The following is a 20,012-nucleotide window of genomic DNA, read 5'->3' as shown; positions in this document are numbered from 1 at the left end:
CAGAAATTTAAATGCCACAAATGCCAAACCCCATCCCATCAATCCTGGAAATGAATAATCTCATATTTTTCTCATAGTCACACAAAGTATCCTCTTTAAAAATGGGGGGGAAAGAAAGATTCCGATTTGTCGTCCTTTGATATTGTGGGGTTAGCAGGAACGATGAGGCAGAATTATAGAAGTGTGTGTTGTGTAACGGCTGCTGTGTTGCGTGACAGAAAAATAGACTGAACTAAGGTTGAGGTGCAGACCTTTATGTAATGATGCATAATCTCTCTCTCTCTCGCTCTGTCTGTCTTGCTCTCTTTCTGTCTGATTCTGTCTCTTTCTATCCCTCTGCCTCTCTCGCTTGCTGTCTGTCACTGCCTCTCTCTCTCTCTCTCTCTCTCTCGCTGTCTCTGTCTTGCTCAGTTTTTCTCTGTTGCTCTAGCTTGATTAGTTCTGACTGGTTCTGACTCACTTGGTTCTGACTGTTTCTGATTGTTTCTGGCTTGCTTGGTTCTGACTGGTTCTGGCTCACTTGATTCTAACTGGTTCTGATAGGTTCTGGCTCCCTGGTTTTTCTGGCCTTCATACATATAGGCCAGCCTTGTCAGTTTGCTTAAGCTCACACCGCTTCTATTTTCTAAACTAAAACATACCGAAGAGGGAGACGGAACCCCCCCCCCCCCCCCCCCCACCATCATTTCTTTAATTTTGGATGGCCTCAAATCTGAACCTGGAACTCCAGCTGCTGTCATACCACCAGGCCTGGAAACGGATTTAGACTGACTGAAACTGGACGAGACTATCTTTGTCCCCATGATCACACACCCTGAGCTGGGCAGAGGAGGACGAGCTCCCCTTAGCTGAGTCTGGTTCCTCCCAAGGTTTCCTCCTGCATGCTCTCCAGGGAGTTTCCCGTGCCTCTGTTGCCCCTGGCTTGCTCTGATGGGGTTTCAGCCAGGGTGAACTTGTGGGCACTTGTATTGTGACAATTTTTTTGTAAAATGCACCATAGAAATCAAATTTGATTGATTGATTGAGTAGAGGGAAAGGCCAGTGCAGTGTGTGCTACAGGCCTACTGGTGGGTAGAGCAGTAAAAGTGAGAAAGATAGTTGTGGATTAATGGAAAGATCTCGAACTCTCTGACATTCACCCGTGGAAAATGTTCTTTGTGAACTGCTGCGTGACAGGCCGTTTGTGAAGGGAACTGTGCAAAAAGTAGATGGGTTGATGTGATTGGTTGATCGGTATGTTGATTGGCCTCGCTGTTCTCAGTTCAGCCCGCACACGCTCAGACTCCTCCCAGCCTTCTCCCAACTCAGTGCGGTGTGGAAAAGGAGGATGGCCAGAGCTACTGCAGAGCAACCCTGGTTTTACATTTTAAAAAATCCTCACAGAGGCACGTTTGTACTTTAGTTTTATATTCATGGGAAAAAGGGGGAAGGAAAATCTGCCTTTGAAAGAGAGAGAGCGAGCGAGCGTAACTCTGGCAGCAGGCTTCCTGGTGACTTCATGCTGAAAGCATTGACTGTGCAAGTGGGAGTTTCTCCTCTTATCGGTGTGTGGCTGTTTTGTCATGTGCACAGTGATCTCTCTCTCTCTCTCTCTCTTTCCCCCTCCCTCTCTTGCCCTCTCTCTTCTCTCTCTTAATCACTTTCTCTCTCTCTCTCCTTTTCGCCTTCTCTCCCTCTCTCTCTCTCTCTCTTAATCTCACTCTTTCTCTCTCTCTCTCTCCCTCTCTCCCTCCCTCTCTCTCTCTCTCTGCTGGTCATTTCGCCACTGGCAGCGTCTTCAAAGGAGGGCTAGCGTTTCTGCTCCCCCTCTAGCTCGGCGGTGTTTGTTTGTTCGGGATCCAGAGACGGTCTCTCCGGCTCAGGCAGATTAAAAGCACTTTGGGGGAGATTCGGTTTCCAACGAGAGGCTAGCGGGGGAATCTTTGTCTTTTGAAAGGCTTCTTCCAGTCCTGGGAATGCCTTGTTTTTTGTGTTTTTTGTTTTTTCCCCTTGTCAGCATGTTAAAGCTGTAATTCCCAGGAAACAAAGACAAGGCCAGGTGAAAAGGGAGAGCTCGTTGCAGGTGTAGAGTTCTGATTATTGCTGAAGACACGCAATCCTGTACTAAGACTGGGCAGCCAGGGAAATAAAATGCAGGATTCGCTGTTTTTCAGACCCACTCTGTCTTCAGCCTCGACGAATAGAGAGGAGCGCTCTGTTTATTTTTCTGTGGTAATGTTACCGCACATCATTTCCATATGTAAATCCGGAGCGGTGCTCTCTGTAACTGAAACCGGCCGTCTGTTGCAGACTCTTTAATGCACTGCGTGCCGTGCGACCCTAACTTTGATGATGTTCCTCCAATCCGGTGCGGCTTTAAATTGCTCGCATAATGCACGGTAACCTATAATTCGACTGTTTATTTTTTTGTTCCCCCCCCCCGCGAGAGCAATCGAGGTTAAGTACCTTTGCCTTCGGGGCATGTCAGTTGGGCTCCTCCTGGGGATTACGGTCGGCGGACTTTCTGATCGCGGACCTGGCAACCCGCCACCAGACACTCCGGACGCACCTCGCGCGGGAAAGCCGACGCGTCCCGTCGAGCGGATTTTCGCGTTAGTTTTGTCTGCTGGGGGCAGACCGCTGTCTGACCCGTCACGTCGAGCAGACTGCCGTTTTCGGACCCGTGCGCTGTTGATTGTCGAGCCTAGTTTTTTTTGTCACCGTGGGAGAGGTGAGTTTTTAAAGCTCAGAGACAAGGTCAATATTTTAAGGAAAAGTGAAACACTTTGACTTTAAGCATCTGAAAAGCGGCATGGGTGCCTGGATAAATGTGTTGTAAAAAAGTGATTAACTTTTATAATAATGAAAAAAGATACGTTCTTTTATGCCACCTTATCAGGGGTTGATCAGTTGTTCCCAATAGATGCATCCATGTACTATACGCAAATTGTCCAAAGAATGTGCAGTTTAAAAGTTGAACAGAAAAGCTTGCTGTAGAGGTTGGGTGAATTAGAACCTATGAATGGCTTTCACAAAACTTGTCATTGCATGCCAGGCCCAGTTTACCTACCAATGGCACTTGGCAATTGACTGATGGGGGACTGGATTTGTGATGCCAGTTGGGTAACATGGCACACATCACCGCAGACTTGCAGGGGGACTGGATTTGTGATGTTGGTTCCATAACGTGCAGCATCCACCACTGTAGTCTGGCTGGGGGACTGGATTTGTGATGTCAGTACCAGTTTCAGAAACTTTAACTGGAACTTGCGCCAGCTGGCTGACCAGGCCCCCGCGAACCTCGAAGCGATTGTACGCGAAGCCGGACCGCCGTAGATCCCGGAGCTTCGGCGCGCGCGGTGTCCGGCACGTACGCTGCGGTCGTGTCCTCGCTCAGTCGCGGCAGATGTGAAAAGAGTCCCGCCGCAGTTTCAGATAATCCGTCCCTTCGAACGAGCGGATGAAGCCCAGATCTTGTCTCGCCGTGGGGCTTAAGAGATCTCGCGCCGTCCGGTTTTATGAAATTACACGGGGTGTTATCCCGTTTTCTTGGCAAACGTCCAATCGGTGTCTCGTGGTCTTGCCCTTACTGGCCAATCATAATCCTTGTTTTTTTTTTTTTTTTTTCCCCACCGGCTGTGTGGAGAACTTGTGAGACTCTGACTCTGACTATTATTCAATTGGCAAGGGTTTGAAGGAGCACGACGGAAAGAATGCACTGAAATGAAAGTGATTTGCATTATTAACTGGTTGTCACTGATAGGGGGGGATGGATACAAGGCTGGATCCTTACTTTTTAATGCTCCCCCCCCCCCCCCCCCCCGTGCGTCAAGGTCGTGGTTCATCCACCAGGAGATTCGGCCCCTCATGCGTGACCGTGCAGTTTTAACGAGGAGAAATTGCTATTGTGTCGTTTGTTTAGTTTCGTTCCAGCCGAGGTGCGGCGGCTCCCCGGGTGCTTCCTGGTTCGTGGAGACACGGTCACGTTCCCCACGCTCGAGAAAACCAGGGAATCTGATCTGCGTCACGTTGACGTCTGAGACGCAGTCCGACTGTCTCGTTGTATTTAGCTGGGTACTTCTCAGGGCTTTGAGATTATCTAGTGCGAAGCTGCCCAACCCTGTTCCTCAACAAGATTTCTAATGAGATGAATGAGGTGTGCTTTGTTTGGGTTGGAGTGAGAACCTACGGGACGATAGATCTCCAGGTACAGGGTTGGGCAGAACTGATCTCGTATTTCTGAAAGTCCAGGTCACCTCTAGTTCTGCAGGGTTGTTGTGCAAACTAGTGTTCAGTGTGTTTCAGTACTTACATGCTTAATTTAAGTCACTGATTAGCTAAAGATTCCACACGCCTCATTTCCAAGGACTAACTTGCTTGCTGATTGAAAGAAAACCACAAAAGCCAGGAGCCACTGCAGCCCCCCCAGGACTGAATTGGGTGTTTTCCTGGAATTTGGTCTTTGCAGGATACAAAATTTATGGATCGCTCACCAGCTTGGAGAATCTACGTAACCATGTTAAGATTCCATTGGGTGTTGCGTCCCCCGTAGTCTGAGGAGAGAAATTGTTCAGCTTTGTCTGTCATGGGTAAATCAGACCTTAAAGTGGGCGTGTCCACTTATATGAATGGCTAGCCTATGGGCTAGAGTCAGCATTAGATCATTCTGCTTCCTGCTGAGCTCCGTATCTCTGGAATGTTTTATTTATTCAGGGACGTCGCTTCTTGAAGTTAATGGCAGCGTGGGGGTGTGGGAAGGGGGTGGGGGGTGGGCAGTCCCCTGCTGGAGGTTGTATCACGTTGCATGTAGAACATTAATGCTACTCTGTTTCCTCTGGAAAAACAAGTAAAAGCTATTTAGGTCAACAGCTGCCCGTTCCCTGGTCCACCAAACCAGGGTGTTTCTCCCTGCCCTGAGAAGCACAGCGGGGTTCAATCCCACCCCGCCCCCCCCCCCCCCACCCCCCCTTAAGAGTTTGACTCCCCATGGACATTCTTGTTCCTCCTTCCTTTTCCATTCATAAGAAAACAAAAGTATTACTGTATGCTGTCCCTACAGTCACACATTTAGGGAGCTTGGCTCTTAGCCCTTTTTCGAAGAGGTCCGTCAGTAGTCCCCTTACGTCTCCTCCACAGCCCTCTTTCATGGCAAAATATAGGCCTAATAAAACAACGCGATTGTGTCATGGAACCTCGGTTTAACAAAACCTGCCATTGTGGCGGGCGAAAGTCTTTGGGGTGACTTATTAACAGTATCCAAAGGTCCCTAAGGTGCAGGCAGGTTCTGCCCGGGTTGGTGTGGGGTACTTTTTGGGTTGGGCTGCTCTGTTCCCACGCCAAATGTAACAACAGTCACCACCCCCCCCCCCCCCTCCCCAGGAACCAAACGTCCCGAAAATAGATCAGGATGTAGGCTAACTTGCTGCCAAAAAAAAATGGGTTTGCGGACATCCTAATACCAAACCCGGTGGCGTACTTTTATTTGTTTTATTTTTTTTTACTGTTCTGGCATTTGTTCTTCAGACTTTCCTGCGCTTTTTATAACCGCCTGAAATACGACATGTTTAACTTTCTCCCCCTCGGGGAGAAGAAAATAAAATTTCAACATGGCAATATGGAAGGGGGAAAAATGGAGTGGGCTGTGGTTAGATGTTTGGGATTGGGAGCCAGAGCGATGTGTGTCCAGCAAAGTGGCTCGTTTCTCTTTCATGATTAGAAACAGGGAGGGTTTGAGCCTCGGGTGAGTCAGGCACAGTTAGGGCTCTGTTTTCCTAATCCATGTCGTATGGCGCATGGACGCAGTCAGGCGTGTGGGGGCGCGCTGGGTGTGGCTATTCAGTGTTGGTGTTTATTAGACCAAAGGCGAGGAGCGCAGAGCTCAGAGGGCATGGCACAGGTGGAAAATGGGCTGGATTGTGCAGAATATATTATCAGTGGGTGTGTTGCATTTGCATGCATTCATTTTTTTGACAACAACTGCGTGGAACGAGGAATGTCCATCTCCGTCGGCGATGGGGCCAAACATTCCATTTTAACGGCAAACGTCCACAACAATCGCAATCTTATGTATCCCCCCTTCACCCAGGCTATTAAAATAGACCTCTTTTGTCTCTAAGGGCTTCCTTTTGGGAAATATTATTGCTGGCTCTAGCCCTCCCTCTCTAGCCCTCTAGCCCTCTCCCCCACCCAAACCCCCGAACCCCACCCCCACCACCCCCCCCACCGCCATATCCCATCGCTCTCTTTCCTGTTTCCCAAGCCGCAGAGCTGGGCCGGAGTGATACTTGCAGGTGATTCATGTGCATGGCTTACGCTTCCTGTAATAGGTCTTTGTTAAATGTCTCGCCGCCAGAAGTTGAAGTGGCGCATTGAGCTCCAGCCACACGTTATTTAATACCCATAATGGGTTTTCCTTTCTGCTCCGTGAACTCGGTGATAAAACAAGGGATCGGGCGGTTTCACCGAAGGCCCTTTCATCATGGAGAGGAAAAAGAGTAGCACGATTCAGATCTATCAGACATTTAGAATCGGCTCTGTTTCTGCACGGGGTCCAGCATACCTCCTCCTGCTAGTTTTGCTGTTTTGAGAAGGCACATATCGTGTCCACGCACACGAAGCAGGCATGTTATTCACACGTTGCGTGATGATTAATATGTTGTAAAACGCTTTTCCTGCTAATGCGCCATTTTTAAAAATGAATCCGGAACCACCGGGAAGTTGTCAAAGGGCTCTCTGTCCCCCACGGCTGGGGTCTTCGGGTTTCTCTCGCGTCCGTCTGCGCCAGTGTTTGAGTTGGCTTGCGTCCGTGAGCCAGGCGCGTCTGAAAAAGGGCTGCTTTTGAAACGTGGAATTCCCTCAAACGTGCCGCCAAAGCACAGGCCGCTTAATCACCCCCTTCAGCCTCGTGTGAATGCAGGGAGGATTACTGTTCCCATCATGCAGCAGCCAAATGCATTATGTGTCTTTTGTGAATTAAAAATTGCGCGCGTTGTGTTAATGTTTTTCTCTCCCGCTATGCTACTAATTTGAAAGGCATTTTTTTTTTTTGGATTTCGAGAAATTTTTACATTTCCCCAGATCTAAAAAAAAAAAAAAAAGGTTGTAAACTTTCTTCTTTCTCTTCTGTGTTTTTGTGCAGATCTCTGAAGCATCCTGATTGGTCATCCGCTGTCCCGCTCTACCATCGGTACTGTGACGCGTGAACCCCTGCTCTCCCTGCTCATTCCCGAAAACGCTTCACTGCCTTTGCGAAGGGCACATTTTGCACGGCGAACGCTTTGCCCCGCCCCTTCCTGTGGATTATGGACTTGCGATAAGCTGGGACACTTTGACACGGGGTCCGTCCTGGGAAGCTGCAAGCAGAGAAATCCTTTGAGAGGTCCTCTGGAGAGGGTCCGGCAGGTGAGTTGCGGTGGTGCGATGGAGAGGGGTCCCGAAATCCCACCCTGCACGGGGATTGCGCGCAGGGCGTGAGCGACCCCTCCGCCTCCAGGCCGCCGCAGACGAAGAGGACGACGACAGAGCGAAGCCCGCTGGAGTAGCGGGAGGTGCTGGAGGAATCCTGGGAAATTATGCAGTCAGATGACCTGTTTAATAAGAAGCTTAGAGCCTTAAACGGGAACATGGGACCGCCTACCTCCAACGTGCAGGGCACGCCAGCCATGCCCAAAATGGGCGTACGGGCTAGGGTGTCCGAGTGGCCCCCGCGAAAGGATGCCTGGGAGGGCCGTCCGCCCCCAAACTATGAGAGCTTGATGATTGGCTACCATAACGGCCAATCGGACGAGAGCATGGAAGTTAATGAGCAAGGCGGTAGGGTATGCCCGGATTCAGAGCTGCCCGACGCGAAATACTTACTGGGCGACCTCCTGGACCACGCCTCCCCGCTCAAGATGGGGTTGCACCCGATACGCCAGCGCAGCAACAGCGACGTGACCATCAGCGACATCGACGCCGAGGACCTGCTGGACCAGAACGCCGTCAACCCCAACACGGGCGCGTCGCTCCACCGGGAGTACGGCAGTACCTCGTCCATCGACCGGCAGGGCCTGGGGGTCGGGGACGTGGGCTTCTTTACCCTGCTGAAGGGGTATCGGGTGGACCCGCTGGACCACCGGGCCGTGCCCCCGCTGGGGTTCCCCGAGCTGCTGCGCTACGACACCGCCTTCTCCCCCAGCCTGCACACGGCCGCGCAGATCGCCCGCGGCGAGATCGTGCACATCGCCGGTCTGGACTACGCCGACGGCGCGCTGCTGTACGGCCGCGGCGGGATGGGCGGGCCGGGGGTTGCCGGGGAGAAGTCCTTCATGCGCCGCTTCCGCTCGTCGGAGGGCTCGGAGACCTCGCTCTTCCGGAAGCTGCGGACCATCAAGAGCGAGAGCGACGGGCTCCTCCGCCTCTCCTCGCTGGGCGGCGAGCAGGACGACCGGCGAACGCCGAACTTCCAGAAGTGCTTCGCGCACTACGACGTGCAGAGCGTCCTCTTCAACATCGGCGAGGCCGTGGCCAACCGCGCCAACCTGGGCCGCCGCAAGAACACCACCACCGGGGCGTCCGCCGCCTCGCAGTACCAGATCGCCGGCGGCGGGGGCGGTCCCGGGGGCGGGGGCGGGGGCGGGATCGGGGGCGCGGTGCCCGCGTGCGAATCGCCCCTGGGCAGCCGGGAGGACCTGAACTCCAAGGAGAACCCGGACGCGGACGAGGGCGACGGCAAGAGCAACGGCCTGGTCCTCAGCTGCCCGTACTTCCGCAACGAGATCGGCGGCGAGGGCGAGAGGCGCATCTCGCTCTCCCGGGCCAACGCCGCCCCCTACAGCGCGGGGGAGAACTGCTCCTTCGAGTCCTCCCTCAGCTCCCACTGCACCAACGCGGGCGTGTCCGTGCTGGAGGTCCCGCGCGAGAACCAGCCCATACACCGGGAGAAGGTCAAGCGCTACATCATCGAGCACATCGACCTGGGGGCCTACTACTACCACAAGTACTTCTACAACAGAGGTGAGGCAGAGCTGAGTTTACATTTGTAACCCAGGAAACCCAGTTTAACCCAGGAAACCCAGTTTATAACCCAGTCCTGCAGGCGAACACCAACATGTTGAGAGCCCCGGTTGGGCCTGTGTAGGGTCACAATACTGTCTGGCTGTTCTGTCTGGTTCTTTTTTTTAAATTTTATCTTCATGAGAAAGCTTCAGAACGACCTCAGCGAGCTTCCTGTAGCAGGCATGCAGCGTGGCTGCAGATGAGGCTGCTTGTTCTCAAGCGCATGCATATCTATTTATATGTGAATAAGTTTATAGAATCTGTGTTCAGTTTATAGAACCTGTGGTCAAAGTGAACGCGATATAAACATTGTTTTTTGCGGAAATTTATTCCCTACGGTAAGTGTTTGTACCACAAAAGTAAGGCCTGCAGGTTAGGACTACTCGACAGCCTTTTGTTACGTCCGCTGTGACTCATAACGCTTGTCTTTGTGCTCCTCGTTTTTGACTAATGCACCTCTCTGTGTCTGTTTGTCTGTTGATTATGTAAAGTGTCTTCAATCTATTGAAAAGCTCTGTACAGATATGAAGCGCATTGTTATTCCTGGTGCGTAAGAGCGAATGAATTATAGGCCCTGTTTTCAGGGGGGGGGAGTTTATTTTTGTCGCCCGCAAAACAGGGAAGTTTGTGTCCGACGTGTGGGAGCGCTCGCGATAAGCTCGGGGGTCTGCCGATTGCGGGAATGTCTCTCGGAAGATTTTCTTGCAGACTACCAGGAATGCGTCTGCGGATTAGCCGGAAGGTTCTGCGGACAAAAGGGGGATTGTTTCCGTGTTGTGCCTTCGGGCTTCCCGAGGGGGTTTGGAGCTGGGTGTTCTCCCTGGGGGGGAAATGTGGTATCAGTACTTGTCAGGTGCTGCGATATGTCGAGCAAGTTTTTCGGAGAAGGAGGTTCAGCAGTCCCCCCCAATATCCCAAACTCCTCAGCTGTCAAAACGGGTACTTCGTTCCCCCGGATTTTGATTGAAACCTCCATACGGACATCCAGAGATGGTGTTTACTTGTGCGACTGCCTGGTGGAACGGGTTTCAAGTTTTTTTTTTTTTTTTAGTTTTTTTTTGCATGTGGTGTCACACCGATTCTAAAACCTGAAATCCCTTCCGGCCCGTCTCCTGCTTCCCCTGCGGAGTTATCCTCCTCCGCCATGCAATGTTTTGGAAATAGATGCCTCCCTGCTTTTTTGTTTACGGAAACACTTCGAGGTTTGTGGTTCTCCTCACCCCCTCAGATTTCTGCGACCGTGCGAGTGAGGAAATGGGGAGAAAAAAAACCGAATACACAGTGCTTTTAATTTGCAAAATTACTGTTCATATGCAGTGAGTGGGCATTGCTGCATGTGAGTAGAGTAGAGGATTCAAACGTGCTCTTATTTTGACGTCTTTAACTTATATCAAGGTAAGTCCATAACGAAAATGCTGACCACTTGAAGGTTTGCTTTTTTTATAGTAGCGTCAGCAAAATCCATAGGAGCGGAACTTCCAGGTAGTGGGGGGAGGGGCGAGGGGGGAGAAGAAGAGGCAGGAAGGGAACACGTTGGTTTGACTGTAGATGTGCAGATTTACATCCAAATAAATCACTCAAAACCGGTCTCCAGAATGCAGGAACTTTCACGCAGCAAGACTCGTATTAAAGGGGGGCGGAAATGGCGGTTTTTCCCCCCCTCCTCTCTGACGGTTGTCTGAGCGTAATTAACTCAGGACAGAGAAACCTGCCAGTGTTGCGGAGAAGACCCGGTGTGGCACAGGCGTGCCTTTCCGCCAAACGCGTGACCAGGACGGCCGCGTTGCCAGGGGCGATGGCTCTGTCGGGAGGCCCGCTGCCTCGGGGTCGCGCAGTAATCCTGTCCGTCTGGGGGGGCGGGGTGTCATGTGATGTGCCCCGGCCAAGGAGAGGGAGAGGAGAAATTCAGATGGGGGAGGAGAGGAAGCAAGAGAAAGATCAGGGCTGTCAACACCTCCTCTACAGGTGTCTGTCTGACCCCCCCCCCCCTCCGCAAACCCCCCCGTCCCACCATCCCACAACAGTGGCAGGCTTTTATCACCTATGACCGCTCATTGATCCTATCGACCCACCCCACCCTCACCCCTTCCCCCTCCCCCCGCACCTCCCTACCTCAAGCCAACTGCAACCATTTAAAAGGCTCCAAACTCTGACCACCCTCGATCCACTAAAAACGAGGTTCTGAACCCACTGGGTGCTGTGTGTGTCACTGTACCCTAATGGATGGGGACCTATGCTTGTAACTCAGAGGTTGCAGGTTTGAGTCTAAGGTGGGGCACTACCATTGCACCCTAAAGCAAAAATACTGAATTGTGCTAAATTGTGAAATACTGTGCTGAATTGCCTAAGCAAGCATTCAGATGGATAAATGGATGCACATGCATATAAAATATAAAATGTCAGATGGGTACAAAATACAAAAATACAGTGTTAATGTCAGTCAAGTCCTCCTTTCCCTAGCTGTCCAGGCTTACAGCGCTACGCACGACAGTGTCCAAACTAGTCATATCCCCATTGTCTCATGTACAATACGATGATGACATAGACACAGAATAATAGCCAATTTTAGAGAACAAAAAAAAAAACATTTCCCGGTTAATTGGGGTGAATGATGTGGGCTTATTGTGTATCTGTTCTAAGGCCTGGTGATTAGCTGACTCAATGCAGGAGTATTTATTCTCGCCCGTGGGGAGCTGCAGGTTTTTCCTCAGCACTCAGTGCTTAACTGATGAATTAAAGCAGCTGATTACACTGTTAACTCACCTCACCTGCTTTCTTGGGACTTTAATTGGCCACTAATTTTAATGTGGAAAAAAACAGCAGTATCCTGCACCTCTCTAAGGTCCAAGAGCAAACACCACTGGCCTGGAATTTTTTCTGCTCATGACTCTTCCACAGATTTCCTACTAGAAACTCTTTGCAAAAAAGCCCCTTTTTTTCTTTTTCTTTTTTTGAGCCCCATGTTGCAGCTACTCATTCGACTGAGCGACTGCGCATGACCAGCAGGGGGCGCCCTTCCCTCTGTTCAAGCTCAGCTCTCTCCAGACTGCGCGATGCAGTGACCAGTGGGAGGCGCTAGCAGGCTTCACTCATCTTGCCACACGAAAGCCATTTTGTGTGCATTTCCTGACACAGTAAAAAAAAAAAAAATAAAAGAAAGGGGAATGCCAGTGTGGAGTCCATTCTTTAACGCCAGGGGTTCCCCAAAAAGGTTTGGGAGCACGACCCTCCCAGTGGGACAGGAAGCCCTAGATTTCCGCCGAAAACCCGCTGCTGTTCCGCACGGCCAGCAAGGGGGCAAACTCGCAGAGGAGAGGTCGACAACTGCCAGCCGAAAAAGTTTAAGAATCGATAAAGATCCAGGCCCCGCGTGGACCTCGTGTACTTGTATGAGATTAGCGATGTCGTTTTTCACATTTAAACACGGGTCGCTGGGTGAGTGACAGAAACAAACCGCTTTAAAAGCACTCAGGGTATTTGGGATACTTCATGTTGCTGAACCTCTCTGCCCCCCCACCTCCCCCAAATGGACATTGGTTGTTTAGACTTTGGAAATGTGCTCTTGTTTATGCGGTGAACACAGGACAGCCATTAGTCTTGCTGGAAGAAGGCTCAGCGGGATCAACCTAACCCAACATCCACCCCCCCCCCCCCAACCCCTTCCCCTTCCCCTCGCCAAACTTTCATTTTTGTTTTGACTCCCAGAATCCTGTAGCCTGTTTGCCCATCCTTTTCTACTGTTGTTTAAATTGTTTGACTGCAGATAATTACAAACATTGTGGAAGGAAAATAAATCAATGACTTTTTTAGGTGACACTGAAGCCTGATTGGAGGAAAGGCCTGCGGGCTGGAGTTAAATGCTGACACTGAAGCCTGATTGGAGGAATGGACAGGGTGTGGAGTTAAGGGGGGAGGGGTAGGGATAACAGTCTCCTAGATGGCTGTTAGTGGTGTGTTTTTATTGGACATCAGTGTAATAATTTAGGCCTTGTAACTCAAAGCTAGTTCTATGGTTCTAGTTGGGGCACTGCCGTTGTGTCCTTAAATTCTTCAGTAAAGGTCACAGTGAAGAGTCACTTTGGATGCGAGCACTTAGATATTATAAAAATGTAAAATAATGTTGCCATTGAACCTTCCAGAGCACCAGAACTACTTTGGCGTGGACGAGAACCTGGGTCCGGTGGCGGTGAGCATCCGGAGAGAGAAGCTAGACGATGGGAAGGATAAGGAGGGGGCACAGTACAACTACCGCGTCACCTTCAGGACCAGCGAGGTAAAACATCAACGGCAAAAACAGTACAACTACCGCGTCACCTTCAGGACCAGCGAGGTAAAGCATTAACGGCAAAAACAGTACAGCCGCCCTCAGGACCAGCGAGGTAACACATTAACGGCAAAGGCAGTACAACTATTGCGTCACTTTCGAGATCAACAAGGTATCACATTACTGTTAAAAACAGGACGGCTACCATGTCACCTTCGGGAGATAAAGCAAGTCCTTCCAAAAACAGAAAGTGGAATTATCACACGCTTAGTGCGGTATCATTTGCTCATCAAAGTGACACATTTTATGGCTCTCTCCCTCACTCTTTCATTCTCTCCCTCCCTCTCTCTCTACCTCTCTCTCTCTCTCTCTCTCTTTCATTCTCTCTCCCTCTGTCTCTCTCTCTCCCCCTCACTCTCTCATTCTCTCTCTCTCGCTCCCTCCCTCTCTCTCTCCCACTCTCTCTGTCTCTCTCTCTCCCCCTCACTCTCTCATTCTCTCTCTCTCGCTCCCTCCCTCTCTCCCTCCCTCTCCCTCTCTCTCTCTCCCTCTCTCTTCTATCGAATGCCGTTCTCCCGCTCGCTGTTTCTCAGTTGTGCAGATTGAGGGGTCCACTTTGAGTCAGTGGGTTTCTCAGCGAATGAGCATTCACAGAACTCCGCCCCCCCCCCCCCCCCCCGACCGAGAGCACTTTCTCCTCACTTCACTTCCTGCTTCACCTTGCCTGATCTCCTATCGACATAGTCTGGTCTTGAAGGACCCGGCAGAAGCAAACACGGATTCGGGTTTTCTCAGGACGAACTCGGATTGCGTTGTTTTTATTTTTATTTTTTTCGCTGGAATCTGCCGACAGCAGAATAAAAGCGCTGCCTCAGCGGATTGGTTAGCCAAACCCTGGCGCGTGCGCCCGTCAGCAGTCCCAGCCCGGGGTGGAAAGGGGTCCAGCGGGGGGAATGTGACATTATCTCGGCACGACATCGTAATGGAGTCGCTCTGTCGCCATGGCGATGACGCGGGGACATTACACGCCTGCTTGGCGCTCCATGGCCCGTGCAGCTGAGGGTTCTTGAACAGCGTCAGCGGCGCCGGTGGCATCGCCCGAGATCTCTTAGGATGCTTCAGTGTGGCGTGTGGAAGCTGGAAGGCTGGAGGATCACCAGTATTTATCAGGCCTGATGGGGGGCTCTGCACGCACGTGTGCTCTCTCTGTCTTTTTTCTCTCTCACTCACTCACTCACTCACACTCTCTCTCTTTGTCTTTCTGTCTCACGCTCTTTATCGTCTCTATCTCTGTCTCCCTCTCTCTCACTCACATTGTGCATACGGTCACACACAATACAGGTACACGCACGCACGCACACACACACAAACATGCATGCGCGCACACACACACATTTTATTAACCCAAGCATATACATGCACACATGTTTAGATACATACATCCACTTACATTCACACATGCACACACGCACACACAGGCACACACACACACACACACACGCACACACACGCACACACAGGCACACACACACATACACACACACACACACACACGCACGTATGCACACACAGCCCTTAGTGTTAGACCGTGCCCAGTCTCCACTCTGAATTATTGAAGTAATACTGATGGAAGAGGGGAAGGAACATGTCTGGCTGAGAAAAGCACGCTTTTCTGTAAAATCAGACCCCCTGCCTCAATCCCACGGCTCTCTTTTCCGCCCGCCCCGAGCGCGCTGGGTGTTTGTTCTTTCCGGAAAGCGCCGCCGTCCTCCCACATGTTTGTTTAGATTAAAAGAGAAGGGTGTGCACGTGCTGACAGTGTGATTACAGGCTGCGTGCGTTATCGATTTCCATAAGTGCACGAGCAACACGTTCTATTGATTTGCGGCCTTAATAGAACGCTGAGCTAAATCATATAGCATAGCAACCCCCCCCCGCCCCCAACCAGAAGCCCCCTATGCCCCCGATTAAGTCAAAGGTCAAAAGGTTTTTTTCCCCCCCCACATCCACATTCTTACCGATGTCGGTAACTGTCGATTTTCCCCACCGTGGCCTAGCTTCGTATGGGCTATATGGGGCGGGATTGGCTATCGGGTTTCCACGGAGATAGGCGGTCATGATCGGTGATGAAAGAGGCATCGTGAATTCAAGAGTGGGCGGAGCAACATGTGCTGTCAGTCACCCGCTGGTCCTGACATCACGTTTGGAGCAGATGGAGCAAAGTCTTTTTGATTGGTTCAGACAGCTCTGGTGATTGACGGCTGGGTTGTAGCTCAGCCCAAACTGTGTGTTTGGGTGAAACCCTGTCATTCGCTGTCGCTCCTGGTGAAACACCGCATCTCAGAGTTCAGACCACTCAGGTCCGTTTTAGGAGCCACAGGAAGACAAACGGCGGAACTCGACGTGACATCCTCTTCAGTTAAGCTGCGCTCAATAATTTATCACGGGGAGGAAGCACAGCCAGCCTGCGCTTTAAAAAAATCTGCTGTCCCCACTGCAGCTGGGCCAACATCAGTTCCCGCTCACTTTGGCTGGGCGTTCGCTGGTTCTTCTGCTGCCTGTGTAGGTGGCCCGCTAACGTTGTCGGTTTGTCTTTCGTTCTCTTCTCTCCGGTCCTCCCTCTCTCCTTCATTCTCTCTCTTAAAAACTTTAAGTGAACTCAAGCTTGATTCGAGACAAAAAAATCCATTTTGCTTAAATGTTTTTTATCCACTGCTGAAGAGAAATTAAGTTCATCCACACCCTCCACTCCCTTACAGTCTTGTCAGACCTGAAATGCGTGTCTTTCACATCGTTTACAACGAATTTCTCATATGAACACTGGCTTAATAAGCTTTTTTTAGTTTTTATTCAAAAAAGTGTCTGGTTTCTGTCCTTTTTGCATAAATCTAATTTATTCTTCTGTTGGTTCTCGCTCTCACTCTCCCTCTCTTTGCGGAGCGTGTTTTTCCTCGTAAGAAAACGGGAAGTGTGATTAGCTCACAGATCTCAAGTTGCACAAATTAAAATCTTAAATGTTAATGTCTCTCTCTCTCCCTCTTCCTCCCTCCCTTCCTACCCTGCCCCTAACCCCGTGCCCCCATCCCCCCGAAGCTCACCACCCTGCGGGGGGCGATCCTGGAGGACGCGGTGCCCTCCACGGCGAAGCACGGCACGGCCAGGGGCCTCCCGCTGAAGGAGGTGCTGGAGTACGTGGTGCCCGAGCTCAACATCCCGTGCCTGAGGCTGGCCATCAGCTCGCCCAAGGTCCCCGAGCAGCTGCTGAAGCTGGACGAGCAGGGGGTGAGTGAGCAGGGCTGATCTGAGATCAGTTCAGAGTGTGTCTGTACACAGGGAGGAGTGTGGTCAATACTGATCTGAGATCAGTTCAGAGTGTGACTGTACACAGGGAGGAGTGTGGTCAATACTGATCTGAGATCAGTTCAGAGTGTGTCTGTACACAGGGGTTTATATGGGCACTTCTGTGAGTTCTGTTTCTGTAACTGATCTCCAGCATCCCTGAGGGGTCCTATCTGAGTTTTCTAGGGCCAGTAATTCACAAAGTAAAACATATCTCAGAGTGCTGATGTAGGATCAGTTATCAGTTTAGCATTTTAGCTCATATTGAACATGGTTAGACTGTGAACAGGGGAAAACTGATCCAGGGTCAGCTCTCCTGCTCCTACTCAAAATTTCGCCCGGGCACTTTTATGAATAGCCATTTTAATACGCTGTGTCATTAGTAGGGTATGATGAATCGCTGTTTTATAGCTGAGGTCTGGTGTTCGCTTATTTGAAGCTTGTAATTACTGTAACTCAATGGCCGTAATTTATGTGAGTGTCACACTGCAAGGCCACATAATGCATCCTTCATAACCAGCCGTCCAGTTTGGACATTCGTGCAATCCTTGAATGGATATCGCCCCTAACGATGTTGTAGCTATTAAATTTAACGGCTCCTGGGGTTTTCGCGTTTAAAGGGTGGTGCCGTGGAAACGCAGCGGTGCCGTAGCCTAGTTAGCGTGGGATTCGACGAGACGATCATCGGGTTTTAATTTCACGAGGTCTTTGAATCTTTCAAAATGATTTTATTTATTTTATTATTATTTTTTTTTGACTGTGATGACTTGCCAGAACTTTAGCTGTTGGTTTTTTTTGCTTTTGGGTTGAAAGTTTACGTTTAATTTATCCCACTTGACATGTGCTCTCATCTAATGGGATTCTTTTAAATAAATTAAAAAAAAAAAGAAATTGGCTTAAATTGCCGAGAAAGTCATTCCAGTCGAGGTCGTATGAGAGAACTCGAACGCCGAGCTGCTCTTCCTGCAGTAACAGAAAGGCGTATTTTCTGGTAAGAGCGGCAGCATCGTCAGCCCATAATTCAGGGCAGGCAGACGGGTGGATTTGTCTCCTCGGTTTTTTCAGTCTTCGTGAGAGCGAGCGAGCGCCAGATCGACAGAGACATATGCGCTGTTCGGGTTTGTGTTTTCAATTTGTACGCCATTATTCTTTCTCTCATTTTCTTTCATTCCCTATCATTTTTTATCTTTTTTTTTCTCCTTTCTTTTCTCTCCGTTTCTCTTATTTTTTTCCCCACTCGTTTTCTTTCTGTCTCTTTTTACTCCTATTTCTCTCTCTTTTTTTCTCGCTCTCCTCTCCGCGTCTGGAAGTCAAATCAAACGCGGGGAGCGTTAAGATCGTGTTACTCAGTGTGTGCGGGCTCCGTATCGACACGGCTAAAAATATTCGTGGTCTCCAGGTGGTTTGGTTTGGGGGGGGGGGGTGGGACGGAGAGGTGGGGGGAAGGGGTGCTGTGCTGGAATCGAGTGCACCGAAACCCAAGCTGCACCTCAGGCTCGATTAGGAGACGCTGGGGGGGGTCAGGGGGGGGGGGGGGGGGTAATCCGGCGCGTATCGACGGGCTGCGAGGAAGGAGCGTTTCATTAGAGACGACCCCCTCATCTCCTCATCAGCGCCAGCGGTAATAAACGCCCCTTTCCCTTTTCCGACCGCCGTTTCCCCAAATCGATCGCCGGACGTCGATCGGGGGCGTTTCATTTGCGCCCTCGCGGGCGTAGCGTCCCTCCCTGATACGGAGCGGACGCCCGCGACGTTTAATCGTTGTTTATGGGATTACGGGCGGGAAATTGAGCCTTTTTCTCCTGATATAGACTGCTGACAGAAAGGAGGGGGGGAGGGGGGGGGGAGGGGGGGGAGGGGGGGGGGGCCCGGAGCGATGGTGATGAGTCGATGAAGACGTCTCCTCCTCCTCGTGATGAAGTGATTTGACAGAGACGCTCTGAGAACATGGCTAAGTGCTAAGCATCTCTAGATTGCGGTGTGGGGCTTTATTAATGGTGCGTTTACGAGATGTGGGCGCACACACACACACACACAAGCACACATACTGGACACACACTCCACACAAACAAAACACACACAAGCACACGTACTGGACACACACTCCACACACACAAAACACACACAAGCACACATACTGGACACACACTCCACACACACACACACACACAAGCACACATACTGGACACACACTCCACACACACAAAACACACACAAGCACACATACTGGACACACACTCCACACACACAAAACACACACAAGCACACGTACTGGACACACACACCACACACACAAAACACACACAAGCACACGTACAGGACACACACACACACACACACAACACACACAAGCACACGTACTGGACACACACACACACACACATATACACATCTAATGACCTCCTCTATCTGGATGTTCTTCACCAGGGTTGCAGAGCTTGTCACTCCATAAACTCACTGAGAAAGACGAGCAGCTGTTCAGATTTCATGCAGAACCAGGTAAAAGTGCTGAGCTGAGCAGGTTTTCAGCCTCCTGCTTGTCCCAGAACTGAAGGATTCCGCTGCCTGCTCTGTAACGGCAGGACAGCTCATTTTCTGCCTTCTCTCCCGCCGCCTGGGTGCTCCTGAGAGTCGCCACGGCGATACGGTCGTCATGAGAGACCCGCCGGTCCACCTCCATCGCCGCCACCACCACGCGCCATTACATTCGCACGGAGGAAGCCGCCCGCGGAGACGAAAGGCGCTCGGTTGCTAGGATGCGAGAACGCGGTAAAGCGCCGGAGAGGGGCCGTTCCGCGGGGGGGTGGGGGGGGGGGGGCAGGTGCGCGCACCGAGAGGCCGGGCTGAGACCTCTCGGCTCAAGCGGCGGCGCTTGAGTGGCGGCCGGGGTCGTGATGCACCGCGAACATTTCGGCTCCCGCCAGCTGCCCTCTGACGGGGTCGTCTCCCGCTACTGTGCGAGAACGCGTCGCTTCGAAACGAGGAAATGAAAAAGCTCTGCGTGTACTCGTCCCAGAACTCAACTGCAATGTCGAATATGATTTGTAAAGTAACGTCGCTTATTAAATTTTTAGCCGTGTTAAATTGTCATGCCAAAACGGTGGTGTATCAGATACCCTGCGTGAGACACTGTCTCCATGTCCTTGATGTCCCCTACTGTGAGACACTGAGGAAGGGAGTTTAGCAAAGCGGAACGACGCTCTTAATGATTTGCTCAACTGACTGTCGCTCTGAGGTCAAAGGTCAGATGGGTGGAGATAAGGCGTCAGGTGGCCAGAATGTGGCACTTAAAGCGGGAACGTTCCTTGTCCCAGTGACATGCGAGATGGCTGATTTTAGGAAGGAAAAGGGAAAGTAAACGGCGTTCCGGTTAGCCGTGAGCGCACGCGTTCTC

General features: G+C 51.0%; 1 protein-coding gene across 4 annotated transcripts in view; it reads left to right on the top strand.

The window, feature by feature from the left end:
* The window catches only part of LOC118221215 (signal-induced proliferation-associated 1-like protein 2), a 110,413-nt gene that overhangs the window by 28,755 nt on the left and 61,646 nt on the right, over positions 1 to 20,012 (top strand). For all 4 annotated transcript variants that reach the window (XM_035406067.1, XM_035406066.1, XM_035406069.1 and 1 more), the window contains exons 2-4: positions 7,118 to 8,973; positions 13,155 to 13,288; positions 16,373 to 16,561. In XM_035406067.1, coding sequence (XP_035261958.1) covers positions 7,551 to 8,973; positions 13,155 to 13,288; positions 16,373 to 16,561 — 1,746 coding nt within the window. In that variant the 5' untranslated portion in view covers positions 7,118 to 7,550. The remainder of the gene's footprint in view (positions 1 to 7,117; positions 8,974 to 13,154; positions 13,289 to 16,372; positions 16,562 to 20,012) is intronic.

The sequence above is a fragment of the Anguilla anguilla genome, chromosome 2 (genome assembly GCF_013347855.1).
Source record: "Anguilla anguilla isolate fAngAng1 chromosome 2, fAngAng1.pri, whole genome shotgun sequence".
Lineage (NCBI taxonomy): Eukaryota > Metazoa > Chordata > Actinopteri > Anguilliformes > Anguillidae > Anguilla > Anguilla anguilla.
Note: the sequence above shows the minus strand (reverse complement) of the source record. Positions and strands in the feature narration are given on the sequence as shown.